This window comes from Dasypus novemcinctus, chromosome 10, assembly GCF_030445035.2.
Source record: "Dasypus novemcinctus isolate mDasNov1 chromosome 10, mDasNov1.1.hap2, whole genome shotgun sequence".
NCBI lineage: Eukaryota > Metazoa > Chordata > Mammalia > Cingulata > Dasypodidae > Dasypus > Dasypus novemcinctus.
The window spans coordinates 6,512,255-6,526,109 of record NC_080682.1 but is presented as its reverse complement, the minus strand read 5'-3'; the positions used below and the strand labels follow the sequence as shown (position 1 = coordinate 6,526,109).

At 59.0% G+C, this 13,855-nt stretch overlaps 1 protein-coding gene across 1 annotated transcript in view; it reads left to right on the top strand.

The window, feature by feature from the left end:
• Positions 1 to 9,152: 9,152 nt before the first annotated feature.
• Positions 9,153 to 13,855, top strand: part of LRP5 (LDL receptor related protein 5) — a 124,813-nt gene continuing 120,110 nt past the window's right edge. The window contains exon 1 of the mRNA XM_058305069.1: positions 9,153 to 9,295. Coding sequence (XP_058161052.1) covers positions 9,232 to 9,295 — 64 coding nt within the window. The 5' untranslated portion in view covers positions 9,153 to 9,231. The remainder of the gene's footprint in view (positions 9,296 to 13,855) is intronic.

Genomic DNA, 13,855 nt, shown 5'->3' with positions numbered 1-13,855 from the left:
CCTTACAAACAAATCAACAGGCCAGATGTGAAGGCTGATTTTTGAAGCCTCAATCTGATTCCATTGGTGTATATATCTGTCCTTGTGCCAGTACTGTGCTGGGTTTGTTTGTTTGTTTGTTTTGTCTGAGGTACTGGAGCCAAAGTTTGAACCCAGGACCTCACATGTGGAAAGCCAGTGCTCAACCACTGAGCCACACTGGCTCTCCTGAATTGATTTTTTGTTTGTTTGTTTGCTTGTAGTTTTTTTTTTTTTTTTTTAGAAGGCATTGGAGACTGAGCCTGGGACCTCCCATGTGGGAAGCAGGTGCTCAACCGCTTGAGCCACATCAGCTCCCCACCATGCTGTTCTGATTACTGTAACTTTGTAATACATTTTGAAAACTGACAATGTGAGTCCTCCAACTTTGTTTTTCCTTTTTCAAGGTGGTTTTGACTATTCAGGACCTTTTACCCTTCCATATAAATTTAATTATTAGCTTTTCTGTTTCCCAGAATTTTGATTGGGATTATGTTGACTCTGTATATTGCTTTGGGTAATATTGATATTTAAACAATATTTAGTCTTCCAATCTCTGAACACAGAATGTCCTTCCATTTCTTTAAGTTTTCTTTCATTTATTTCAGCAGTGCTTTGCAGTTTTCTACATACAAGTTCTTTACATTCTTGGTTAAATTTATACCTAGGTATTTGATTCCTTTAGTTGCTATTGGAAATGGAGCTTTTTTCTAGACTTCTTCAGATTGTTCATTACTAGTGTATAGAAACATTACTGATTTTTGGGTGTTAATCTTGTGCCCCACCATTTTTGGATATTGATCTTGCACCCTCCCATTTTGCTGAATTCATTTATTAGCTCTAATAGCTTTGTTGTAGATTTTTTGGGATTTTCTATATATAGAATCAGGTTATCTACAAATAGGGAACGTTTTACTTCTTCCTTGCCAATCCTTTTTCTTTCTTTCTTTCTTTCTGGCCTAATTGCTCTGGTTAGAACTTCCAGGTCAATGTCGAATAACAGATTTCACAATGTACATCCTTGACTTGTTCCAGATCTTAGGAGGAAAGCGTTCAGTCTTTCACCATTCAGTATGATGTTAGCTGTGGGGTTTTCAGTTATGCCCTTTGTCATATCGAGGATGTTTCCTTCTATTTCTGGTGTCTGAGTGTTTTTATCATGAAGGGGTGCTGGATTTTGTCAAATGCCTTTTTTATATGAATTGAGATGATCATCATTCTATTAATGTGGTAGATGACATTGATTTCTTATGTTGAACCACCCTTGCAAACCTGGGATAAACCCACTTGATGGGGAATTGGATTTTGGCGTCTGCCTACTACATGGGAGGTCCAAGGTTCAAACCCAGGGCCTCCTGACCCGTGTGGTGAGCTGGCCCACGCATAGCCCGGATGTCCCTTCTGGAGATTGCCCTGTAGCAGTTTGATATTATCGATGAATACCAAAAAGAAATATTGGGTTATGTTTCTTTTTTTTTTTTTTTTAATTATTTATTTATTTTTTAAAATTACATTAAAAAAATATGAGGTCCCATTCAACCCCACCGCCCCCACCCTGGGTTATGTTTCTTAAGTGATCTTTTCCTCTGGGCATATTAGGTTATATTGGATTCAGAGGTTTACTTGATTAAGTAATCAGGTAAACCTCTGGTGCCAGAAGGGTTTCAGTCCCTACCTCTTGGTGGGTGGGGACTCACAGATAAAAGGCATGGCGAAGGACAGAGTTGGAGGGTTTTTGATGTTGGAGTTTGATGCTGAAGCCTTAAGCTGGAGCCCTGGGAAGTAAGTTCACAGAGGAAAGAGAAGCCAGCTCAGGAAGAGAAGAACCCTGAACCCAGGAAGAAGCAAGACCCTGGAAGAGAGGAACCCAGGAAGCCTGAACCCTGGCAGACGTCAGCAGCCATCTTGCTCCAACACGTGGAAATAGACTTTGGTGAGGAAAGTAACTTATGCTTTATGGCCTGGTACCTGTAAGCTCGTACCCCAAATAAATACCCTTCATAAAAAGCAACCAATTCTTGGTATTTTGCATCTGCACCCCTTTGGCTGACTAATACAGCCCCCTACCCAGACCCCCAATTCCCGCGCCGCGTGCAGGCTGTGCAGCGCCTCGCTGAGATCCACCCCCACAGGCAGACCTTGGCGATGTCTCCTCCGGGCCCCAAGCTCCAGTCCTGGAGTCCGAGCTGCTGAGCACTCCACACGGGGCCCACCTTCCAGGTCTCTGAAGGCGCATGTGTCAGGGCAGGAGTTCTGTGGATCCGGCCCACGCGCCTCTGTTTGTCCTCTTGTCCTGGACCTCACAAAGGCTGGGCACAAGGGGCCTGTCGGGGTGAACTTGGCCCCACCAGCCCCAGGCTGGCCTGCCCAGGACCTTCCCAGGCTCAGCACTGACAGTCCCCTGCTCTGGGTATGCCTTCAGATCCAGGTCAACCGGGTGGCGGCGAGGGCTGCCCTACTGGAGGAACCCCAAACTGGGAGTCCTAGAAATGTATGAGCTCGTAGTGGTGGTGGCCAGGAGCCCCCAGGCAAGGCGGCGGGGGCAGGGGAGAATCCGGCCGAGCCTTGGCCTGGCCGGGCTCCAGGCCCTGTGTCCGTGGGTCTCTCTGTGTCCAATTCTTTCCTCTTATAAGGACACCCCAATCCCCTCGGGCCTCATCTTGACTTGATAACATCTGCAACCACTCTCTTTCCAAATAAGCTCTCATTCACGGGGCCTGGACATGTCTTTTCGGGGGACCCACAACGGTTGGTCACCCTAAAGAGCCCACCGTTCACCCTGAGAGTATTAAAGTGTGGGTGAAGTGAGAGAGAGCGAGTCTGGGGGTACAGCTCCATCTGGGGCTGGCTTCAAGGAATCACATGAACATCCATCCCCGAGCCGGGGGTGGGGGTGCGCGGGGGTGGGGGTGCGCGGGCAACGCCAGTCTGGTGTTTGCTCCACGACTGACAACTCAAAGGCCAAGGCCGACCGGAGGGGTGGCCGCGCTGGGGTGAGCTGGGCTTCCTGGAAGACCTGGCAGCGGCGCGGGTTTCCAGGGACCGGAATTACCCCAGGGGGCCACAGAGAGCTCACGTGGGAACGAACCAGTGTTTGGAATCTGCAGACCCTAGAGGGTCCCGGGGTGCCAGCCCTGCTGGCCCTTTCCTGTCCCTCTGCCCCTCCCCCTGCCCAGCTGCAGCCTTGAGGAGGCAGAGGTGGCTGAGCTGGGGGCGGCAGGGTGGGGGACAGACAGGAGCAGGGCTGGCCGTCCCCAGCGGTAGAGGAGGAGAAGCCCTGACTTGGAGTTTTTGTCACTAACCTGGAGCTGGACGTTTCTGTTCCTGAACTGAGAAGGTTCTTAGGACGCGGGTGACCCAAGGACTCCCTCGTTCCTGCCCGTGATGGACAGCTCGTGGCATCTGCCCAGGGGCAGCGCAGGGAGAGGCCGACCGCTTCCTGCCTTCCCCGGTGGAGTCCTGCGGGTGGCGCCGCCGGGCACGTGCGCCACCCACTTTCAAAGCACCTGCCACACCTGCCTTCACCCTGGCCTGGGCGGCGCGGCCGGCACACCTGGCCCTGCCCCTCCCTCACCACGCCCCTAACGGTCGGTCCCCCACCCCCCTCTCAGACCTCTGAACTTGGAGGGTGCCAAGGCTCAGCCCTTGAACCTGATTAGTCCCAGCTGTGTCTCCGGGCTCACGGCCTTTGAGTCTTCTGCACTGAAGGTTCCCGCATTTCCAGCCCCAGCCCGGCCCTCCCCTCCGAACTCCAGACCCTGCCTGCGCTTCGCCTCCACTAGACAAGTTCAGGGTGGGCTTCCATGCCCACCCTCGCAGCTCCCAGGGGCCTCTCCTCCCGCGGCCCATCCCCTTCCGTGCAGCCTGCACAGCTCATCTTGGGAGTGGCAGCCGGGGCTGTCCTGGGGCTCGGGGCCCCAGCGACGTCCTTGACGCCTCCCTGGCTCAGTCTTGACGTCGCTCTCCGGGCCCTGTTCACCCTCAGGAGCTCCCAAATCCAAGTGCTTCTTAGCGTCTCAGCTGCCGCCGTCATCTGCAGGGCAGCCTCCTGCCTCCTCTCCCATCTCTTCCACCTCTTCCCGTACAATAGCAGAGATTTTGTCAAAAACGCAAATCAAATCACGTCCCGTCTCTCCCGGGGCTCCCCCTGCCTCATTCAGAGGGGACCTCCAAGCTCCTGTAGGGCTGGTCCCAGTCCTCTCTGAATGTTCTGCTCCGAATGACCCCAATCGGGGCAGGCACTTCCCTGCCGCAGGGCCTTTGCACTGGCTTTCCTCACTGGCTGCTAGGCTCGCTGCTCCCGTCCTCCACGTCTGCACAAATACTGCCTTCCTAGTGAGGCGTCCCCTGATTCCTGAAGACAGTGTGCCCCTTCCTTTCACCCTTGACCCCCTTTACCCTGCTTTATTTTTTCTAGAACAGGTATCACCATCTGAACCTCTACAGCAGGGACCAACAAACTTTTCCTGTAAAAGTAAATATTTTACCGTACATATTCTAGCCTTCACAGGCAGTGCCATCTCTGTCTAAACTACTTAACTCTGCCCTTGCAGCGTGAAAGCAGCCAGAGAGGATACGTAAACAAATGAGCGTGGCTGTGTTCCAAGGAAGCTTTATTTACAGAAACAGGTGGCTGGACAGATTTGGCCCAGAGGCCCTAGACGTAAAGCCCTTCTCTAGCACGGTGCTGTCCAATAGAAATAGAATTTTTTTTTCTAGTAGCCACATTAAAAAATACACAGGGGAAAATAACTTTAAGAATATGTTTCAAATATGACCATATCAACATGTAATCAATATACAAATCATCAATAGATTATCCTACACTTTTCCCTGTCCTATTCTAAGCTTTAAAAATTGGGCGTGTACTTTGCACTTAGAGCACATCACAATTTGGATGCTAAATTTTCAAATGTTAAAGCTGTGTTTAATTGAAAAATATTTTACCCTGCTTCAACTTTTTCAATTAAAACTAAAATGGTAAATTAGTTCCTCGGTCGCGCCAGCCACATTTCAAGTGGCCACGCGTGGTGGCTGCCGCGCTGGACGATGCAGGTGTAGGCGCTGTACCGTCTGTGCCCGTCGCCGGCTGGAGGGCAGCGACTTGGTCCTGACCGCCGTCCCCTGCTCCCGCGAGAGTGACAGGTGCGTAGCAGGTGCCCAGTAGAAACTCACCAAAGGAACGGCCGTCATCACTGCCGTCCTCCAGAAGCTGAAGAACAGAGGCGATAGTGGGTGGGTGGGGGTGGAGGAGTTTCAAGGTCAAGGTTATGGGCAAGGTTGTTCTCTGGGAGTGAGGGAGCAGGGCTGAGTGAGGCTGGAGGCCAGGAGAGAGGAAACCGACCAGGAGGTGCAGGGTGGCCGAGGCTGGAGCCCAAATGGGGGCAGCACTGACTGCGGGGGGCCAGGCAAGCCTCCCCCTGTGACCTCAGCTTCCCTCCCCGTGAAGGGGGCTGGGAAGACTAGGTGCTGTGCTGTCTTCCTAGGGCTGCTGTTAACAAAGAACCATAAAGTGGGCGGCTCAATACCACGAATTCCTTCTCGCCCAGTCCTGGAGGCCAGAAGTCCAAAATCAAGGTGCCGGCCGGCCGGGGCCCCTCCCGAGGCTTGGGGCGGGGAGGACCTTTCTTTGTTGCTTCCGGCTTCTGGCCGTTGTCCACCAGCGCTGGCGATCCTTGGGGTGTGGTGGCAGCCCCCCAATTTCTGCCTGCGAGTGGGAGGGGCCCTGGGGCCTAGAACAACTTCAGAGCCAGCATGTTCCAGCTCGGGAGGGACACCGAAAAGGCCCTTCTCCCCGGGTATCACAGGGCTGGGACGTCACCCCCTGACGGACTCTAGATGGACCTGCACTGCTGTCCCGGAAACGGTGAGGCCGGACGGTGCCCAGCCCCGTGACCTCAGCTGCATGGAACCTTTCCACATGCGCGGGCTAACACAAGGCTGGGGGAGCTGGGAGCTGTGACAGGCAGGCTTCTGGGGAAGTGGGGGCTTAGCACGTTCTCCGGTTGCTTATTACGTGACAGATGGGTCTAAAAACTACTGCCTTTGTGATGCCATAATTCTGCAGAAAAAAATAATGATCCAGGGAAGCGGATGTGGCTCAACTGATAGAGCATCTGCCTACCACATGGGAGGTCCAGGGTTCAAACCCCAGGCCTCCTTGACCCATGTGGAGCTGGCCCATGTGCAGTGCTGATGCGCGCAAGGAGTGCCGTGCCACGCAGGGGCGTCCCTGCATAGGGGAGCCCCACATGCAAGGAGTGGAGTGTACCCTATAAGGAGAGCCACCCCACGCAAATAAAGCACAGCCTGCCCAGGAGTGGGGCCGCACACACGGAGAGCTGATGCTGCAAGATGTCGCAACAAAGAAAAGAGACACAGTTTCCCAGTGCCACTGACAAGAATACAAGTGGACGCAGAAGAACACACAGCGAATGGACACAGAGAAGACAACTGGGGGGAGAGGGGAAAGGGGAGAGAAATAAATAAATAGTAAAATAAAATAATCCACTCTTTCTTTGTAAACCACTTTTTTCAGAGTTGGGCTTGGTGTCAGGCCCCTGGGATCCTGTTCCGCTGTGCTCTGAGACCTGAGGGCTTTTCTCTCCCGGTCTTGACATCCCAGGAGTGGGGACTGGAAACCCCCCGGGCACCCCCCAGAGCTGCTCCCAGCAGCCTTTGTGCCCTTGTGCCCTCTCTTTCTGCATTTACTGACATCTCTCTTTCTGTGAGTTAAGCTTTGTCTCTTGCATCCCACATTGTCTTTTTCTCTGTTTTCAGTCCTGGTCCATTTTCTTCCTAAACATTTGTGCACCTGAGCACAGGGTCTTCAGCTTTCCTGCGTTCCTTCTCAGGTTTAGAACCTCGACCTAAGCTCTGGACCGGCGACTGTAAGAGGTTACCACTAGCAGAGCCGTTCTGAGCCCCCCTTTCCTTCATCCCCGCAGCCGGCACCTGTAGCTCGTCCTATAGACACCCTGCATCCTGCGTCCAGCTCCTCCTCTCCATCACTGAGCACCCTCCCCTGCCCCTGCCCCGTCCTCCCTGGCTGCCAACATTGTCCCTGTCTGCTGGCCAGGCCCCTGGCTCCCCCCAGCCCTGGCCCCCCACTCGGCAGTCAGAGTGGTCTTTTTATCAATGTAAATCAGATCTTTTCACTTCGTTCAGTCACTCAACACACATTTATTGAGCACCTACTATGTGCCAGATCCTGGTGTAGGCCCAGGAGACCCAGTGAGTAAACATTTAGTACGTCAGGTGGCCACCAGGGCAAAGGATGAAAAGCGAAGCTGAGCAGCAGAGGAGGGCTCAGGGAAGAGCGAGTCATGTGGATCACGGGGACAGAAGAGCTCCAGGCGGGGGGGGGGAGAGCATATGCAAAGGGCCTGAGGCAGGTGTACCTGGTGTGTCCGAGGACCAGTGAGAGCCATAGTAGGATCTTGAGCAGAGGAGGGATGCAATCTGATTTATGCTTTAACAGGCTCATGCCGGCTGCTGTGAGGTTAGGCTGAAGGGGGTTAAGTCCAGAAGTAGGAGACCCAGCGGGGGAGGAGAGGTGAGGGCCCAGCTGCTGGCAGCGGAGGTGGGAGGAAGCAGATAGCACGTGCTGCCCCGACTATGTGAGGGGATGAGCGAGGGGATGAGCGAGGGGAGGAGTCAGCAAGGATTTTGGTTGCTCCAGCCCCTACAGCGGCTTCCCATCGCTCCTCGGTGCACACCTCTGCTCCCGCCCCCACCGCCAGCCTCTGCCCTGCCGGCCTCTCCCAGCCCCGCTCGAGTCCCTCAGCCGAGCTGGCCCCTGCCCCACCGCCTTCACCCGGGAGCTTTCCCTCTGCCCGAACTGCGTGCCTCCAGCGCAGCTGCTCCTTGATGGTGGCTCAAGTGTCCCCACCTTGCAGACACCTTCCCCACCTCCCTCGGTCAGTTGTTCCGCCAGACATTGCATTGCAGCCTGACACCCTCCGCTTTTCCATATGGCGGGGTTTTTTTTGTGTTTTTAAAAACTCTTTCGTCTTGCTTTGCTTGTGTCTCTCACTGGAATACAAACCCAAGGAGGCCCAAGACATCCTGCCTGATCCCCAGCCTTAAAAGGTGTCACAAAGCCATGATCTGCCAGCAGTTGGCAGGTGCTCTCCCTGACCTGTCCGGTCCACGCTCTGCAGGCTTTTATGAAGGTGGAAGGAGGTCTGGCGAGGTCACTCCAGCCGGGGCGCTAGGAAGGAGCAGGAAGAAAGCAGCTGCTAGAACGCAGCACACCCAGAGCCTGAGCTGGGCCCGACTCTTCCAGAGCCCCTCTGGTGCCTCTCCCGGTCTCTGCCCCAGTGAGGTCTTCCCTTCCAGCCCCTCTACCCTGGGCGCAGCTGGGTGGTGAGCTCGGGCACTGGGAGGGCTCGGGCCTGCTTGCAGAGGGGGTCTGGAATCTTAGACGGGCTGGCCTGGCCTGCCCAGGAGCCCATTCCGGGGAACTCCTTCTCCGCTCAAGGCAGAAAACTAATTTAAAAATGCAGCCTCCAGCTCCCGCCTCTCGTCATGCTGCACATCTGTCCCTGCCCTGTCACCAGCTCCCGGTCACCCTCCTCTGCCCTCCCAGGCGCCCTCTGGAGTGAGAACAGGTGTGGAGGGAGGCTTGGGCCCCAGGGATGGGGGGGGTACCCCGCAGGGGGGTGGCGGCGGCTTCCCTGGCTTCCAGGCCCGTCACAGCTTAGCTATGTGCCCTTGGACCACCTCCGTGCCTCAGTTTCTCTATCTGTAAAAAGCGGAGTCCCTGCAGCTCTACAGGTGACACACCTGCTTCCGGAACTCCATCAGCCCGCCCGCTCTCCGCGGGGTGAGACCCGCGCGGGACCCCAGCCCCGGGTGTGTGTGGGGGTGCGTTGAGTGGCGAGCGCTCTCCCCACTCCCCCCCCCCCCGCTAGAATCCGCGGGTGGCCCCCCCCCCCCCCCCCGGGCAGGGCGGGGGCGCGGGGCGGGGGGCGCCGGCGGGAGGGCGCGGCCGGCGCGGGGGGCGCGGGCGGGCGGCGGGGGCGGGGACGCGGCGCGGCTTCCGCTGGCGCGCGCCCTCCTCCCCGGCCGCCTCTTCCCCCTCCTGCGCGTCCGGGTCGGCGGCGCCCCGCGGGGGAGGCGGGAGGCGCCGGGAGCCGCGCGGGGAGCCGCCGCCGCCGCGCCATGGGGCCCGAGTGAGCGCGGCGCGGGCCCGAGCGGCCGCGGGACGACATGGAGGCGGCGCCGGCCCGCCTGCTGCTGCTCGCGCTCTGCCACGGCCTGGCCCCCGCCGCGGGTAGGTGGGCGCCGGGGGGCGCCGCCGCGGGCCGCGACGGGGCGAGTTGCGGGCGAGTTGGGGCGCGCGCCGCGGGGGGCCCCCCGCCGCCCGGGGGCCGCGCGCGGGCCCTTTGTCTCCCGGCCCGGGCCCTTCCCGGGGGGCGCCCCGCGGCCCGGGCGGGCGAGCAGGGGCGCGCGGGCGGCCCCGCCAGGTGCGCGCGGGGCGGGTCCTCACCTGCCCCGGCGCGGGCCGCGGGCCCCGGGGCGCGCTCGGAGGGGCGCCCGCGCCGCCGCCCGGCCGACGCGGGTCCCGTGGGGGCCGAGCGGAGCCTTGGGCCCGGAGACGCGCTCGCGAGCCTGCCCCCCGTGGCCGCGCGGCCGGCCTGCGCGCGCCGGGGGCGGCGGCCGCCGCAAAGTTGGGAGCCGGGGCGCGCCGGGGCCTGTTGCTCTGCCCCCCCCGTTCCTCAGCGTGGCGGTCGTGCCCCCACGCACTGACACCTGCCAGGCACCCGGGCCACCCGAGCGGCCCATCGGCCCCAGCCTGGGGCCTGGGCCGCCGCTGACCGGTGTCCGCCCGGGGGAGGGGGACGGGGTGGGGTGGGGGTGGCGCGTGACGTGGTCCCAGAGCGGGGCTTCGGAGGGAAGAGTGTTTGTGCCTCAGTTTCCACGAGGAGACGGAGGGCTGGGGAACTTCCTCTCCAGCTTGCGTGTGCCCCGCGGGTGGAGCCGAGGTGAGGACCCGCCACACGTGTTCTCTTCCTGGGATGTTGCCATGTGGTTCTCGAAGCCAGCCTCTCTGCCTGTGGTTCCTGGAGGTGCCAGCCCTGCTTTTCTAGAAGGAGCTTGCCAAGTGGCCGCGCCGGCCGGGGGCCGGCCTCTGGGCTCCTCCTCTTGGTGGCAGTTTGGGGGGAGGTGGCCCAGGTCCCTTTTGTCTGGGCCTCCCTGAGGCAAACAGCTGTCTCATGAATATTTTCAGGGCGGACAGTTGCGGGAGGTCTCCTGGTGGGCTCTGTGGGTGTGGAGGCTGGCGGGACCTGGGGGTACCGAGAGGAAGCTGGGGGAGCGTCCCCAGGTTCTCCTGCCTTCTGAGTCTTGGCACCGTCACCCCAAACTTGTCTCTCTCGGGAACGGAGCGTGTTTACATTTTTTCGGCCATGTCTAGTGCTAGCAAAACAAGGTGAAGACAAAACAATGACAGGGTCTGGATAATTCGGGCCAGCGTTGCGCCTTTTCTTGCCGGAAATGCCTGGGTCAGGAAGGCAGAAGGGACTGGGGGGGAGGGAAGGTTTGTGTTAAAGGTGGGGTTTCTAAGCTGGCTCCGGCGCCGTGCACCTCACGGCAGTTTTGGGTTTCCCGTGCTTTTTTGGGGTGACATTGCTGGGCACGGGGACCTGCCGCCCTGGGTGAACGGAACCCCTAAAGACAAACCCCACGTGCAGAGTCGCTTTGCGTCTGACGGCGTGTAGAAGGCCGGCGAGCCCCAGCTCCTGGTCGGGCCGCCCTAAAGTGAAAGGAGAAAGGAAGGAAAAAGAAAGAGGAGGAGTCTTTCTGTAGAGCCACCTTGACCACCCTCGAGAAGCCATGTCCCTGGGTTCCCGCTACAGCTGGGTGCCTCAGTCTGGGTGAAGCCAGCAGGTGGGTAGCTGGTGATCTTTCCTGAGTGCTTCCTGCTGCCAGGGGAATCACCTTTGTTCTAGGGTCCCCAGCTTGGGTGCCCCACGCCTCGTGCCTGCCCTGCAGCTGCCTCCCAGGATGGGCTGTCCAGGGTCCCCCAGGGTGGTTCCTGTAGGTGCAGGTGATCCCCGACGGTCTGCGGGGAAGGGGGAATCCCCAGGAGGACGCGGCCGGCCAGTATTAAAAGCTGTACCGACCCACTGAGGTCACCCCAAAAGGACCCTCCTTTTTAAAGCAGGACCTGTGGCCTCAGCCCTCCCATTCGAATCCAAGAGATGATCCGGCCGGTCCGTGTGAGCCAGCGCTTGTAGAGGGTCGCTGTGGGGTTCCCACTGCCCAGGCAGGGTAGGGGCAGGGGCGGGGGGCTCACGTGAGGTCCGAGCCCGCTTCTGCCTTTGGAGTCGTGGCCGCGACACCTTTGGGGGTCAGACCAGCCTGGACCCTCTCCTCTCTCAGGGAGGACTAAATACTGGGTGCCCTTGGCGAGGAGCCTGGATGCGGTGTGTCCTTGGTCTTTCTGGCCTGGAGGGTGTGGAGGCTGTTACTGCACTGTCTAGGTTTTTCTTCTCCGTGACCTTGGCTGTTCTACCTGCCGTCCGTCTCGGTTGTTAGTAACCCTTGTTGGGCCGCGGCGATGCCAGGCAGAGCGCGGCGGGGTGGTTTGCTGTGGACGGCCGAGCCCTGTTCTAATGCCACCCTGCCCTTTGCCGTGCGCGGGAGCTGGGACAACGGACTCTGCCTTCCCGTGCCTCGGTGTTCTCTTCTGTAACATGGGGGCAGGGACGTGTCCTTCCGCTCATTCACACGTTAGCGCATGCCTGGCACAGGGTCAGGGTGTTTTTGCGATGGTGATGCTCTTTGAGGCCCGGTACTGAGTTGAGTGCCAGGGATGGAGTGGGCTCTCACGGTGCGTATGGCTTCCCGTGGAGAGGGGCAGGCAGGGAAACAAGCTGCCAGGGGTCCCAGAGCCCGTCTCCGCCGCCGAGAGAGGCCAGCTCGCACCGTGATGTCTAGATGTGAGCCTGGAGGACGAACCTGAGGGGGCTGGAGGCGCGGCTGGGGTCGGGCCTGGCCAGGCCGAGCTGTCGAATTGACCTTGACCAGCTCCTCCTTTCATCCAGCTTGCGCAGGGCCCGGGGAGTCCTGCTGCAGTGTGAACACGGAGGCTCTTTTAAGCTGGGCTGCGGCACGGGCAGGGCTGCCTTAGATCCTCCTGCCGCAGTACAGAAATGTGACAGCTGACGCAGGGGGCGAATGGGGCAGGGACGAGGGGGAGGGTGTGTGGTTCCGGAAACCCCAACAGCCCGGACGCCTGAGGTTTAGGGGGCCTCGTGGACAGCCCCCGAACACTCAGTCGGAGTGAGGGGGTCCGTGGGGGGCTGCGGGGCCGGGGCACATCTGGCTCTTTTGTTCTATGGCTCAGTTCGCATCAGCTGTGGGGCTGTGCTGGGTGCCCGGCCCACTTGTGGAGGCAGCTGTGGGCAGCACAGCCCGAGCTTTCTCCTCGGCTCTGGAGCGTGCTTTGTTGGCTCTGGCCTCAGTTTCCTCATCTGCACGGTTGGGATGGTGGTGTCCGCCTTGCGGGGACCCGGCTGCGCTTTGGGGAGCCGGCATCTGTGCAGCGGCGGGCCCTGGGCCCTCCCGTGCGGACAGGCTGCCGTGGGAAAGAAGCTGAGACGCCCTGCCGGAGGCATCCAGTTCCTCGGATGACAGCCGGGGACCCTGACGTCAGCAGGGTCAAGCGCTGGGACATGGTTGAAACCCCTGGAGTCCGTTTTGGGGTCTGCATTGGCGCGGATTTGGTGGGTGTGGCTGGCAGCCCAGGGCACGCCCTCCACCAGGGAGCCCAGAACCCAGAACCGGGCTGGAGTCTGGGACCAGGGTTGCCCTGGCATCTGACCCCTTCCCTTGCTGGGTCCTCTGACACCAAGAGCAGGGACCCCTCCTTCCTGGAGCAGGGGTTGGGGGTCCCTGTGCCCACTGGGCTGTGCAGAGATGTGTGTGGACCCGGCTGTGTCCCTGTCCACGTCAGATCTGCGCCCACGCGCCTGCAGTACCCCTGTCCCATACTCTCAGGGACTCCCAGGCCAGCGTTTTGGTTTCCGATTGGTCCTGCTTTACCCATTGCCTCGTAGGGGGCAGTTAGCTCCTTGCTGGCCTGGTGTGGCCGGTCTGATTGGGCTGTAGATTGTTTCCGCCAATTGTGTCTCCCCCACCTTCGGGGTCTCCTTCTGCAGTCCCCAGGGAGGTTGCCATGGTAAAGTCACCCTTTTGAGGGGCTGGAGGACCACAGGACTGGGATTCTTATTTGCTTTCTTGGTTGATAGTTAACACTAGTATTCATTTTTTGACCGTCTACTTCCAGCCTTCCTTGGTGTAATTTTTGTAGCGGTATAAACTGAAGCGAGCGTTCTTTTGCGAGGCTGGTGGTGTTTAGCCTTTTTGGGGTCTTCACCCCGCCCCGAGAATCTGAAGGAGATGCCTCTCCCCGGCGGGCTCGCACCATCCAGGGGTCTGTGGGCCGTCTGGACCCCAGGGCCCTGAGGACTGCCGCCCTCGTCTCCTCAGGGCAGCACGTCCCCCAGTGCTCACTTTCCTCATTTGGGAAATGGAGCTGGTTGGCCCTGATCGCTGAGACCCCTCCAATGCGAGGCTGAACGTTTTTCTTTCTTTGGGAGCCAGAGCTGTCCGGGCACCTGGTGCTGTGGGACGCTTGTGGAGGGGCTGCCTCTCCCCCTGCTGCCCTCCCCGGCCCTGCTGCTCCTGCTTCCGCTGGACTGTGTGGGGTCTACGAAGGTCTGCCAGCCTCCACCCTTGGTCCTTCTGGAATCTTCTACCACCAGAGCCTGAAGGCCTGGGGACTAAGATAAGCAGCTTAAAGGGGGGGTCTTGGGTGGACCCTGGG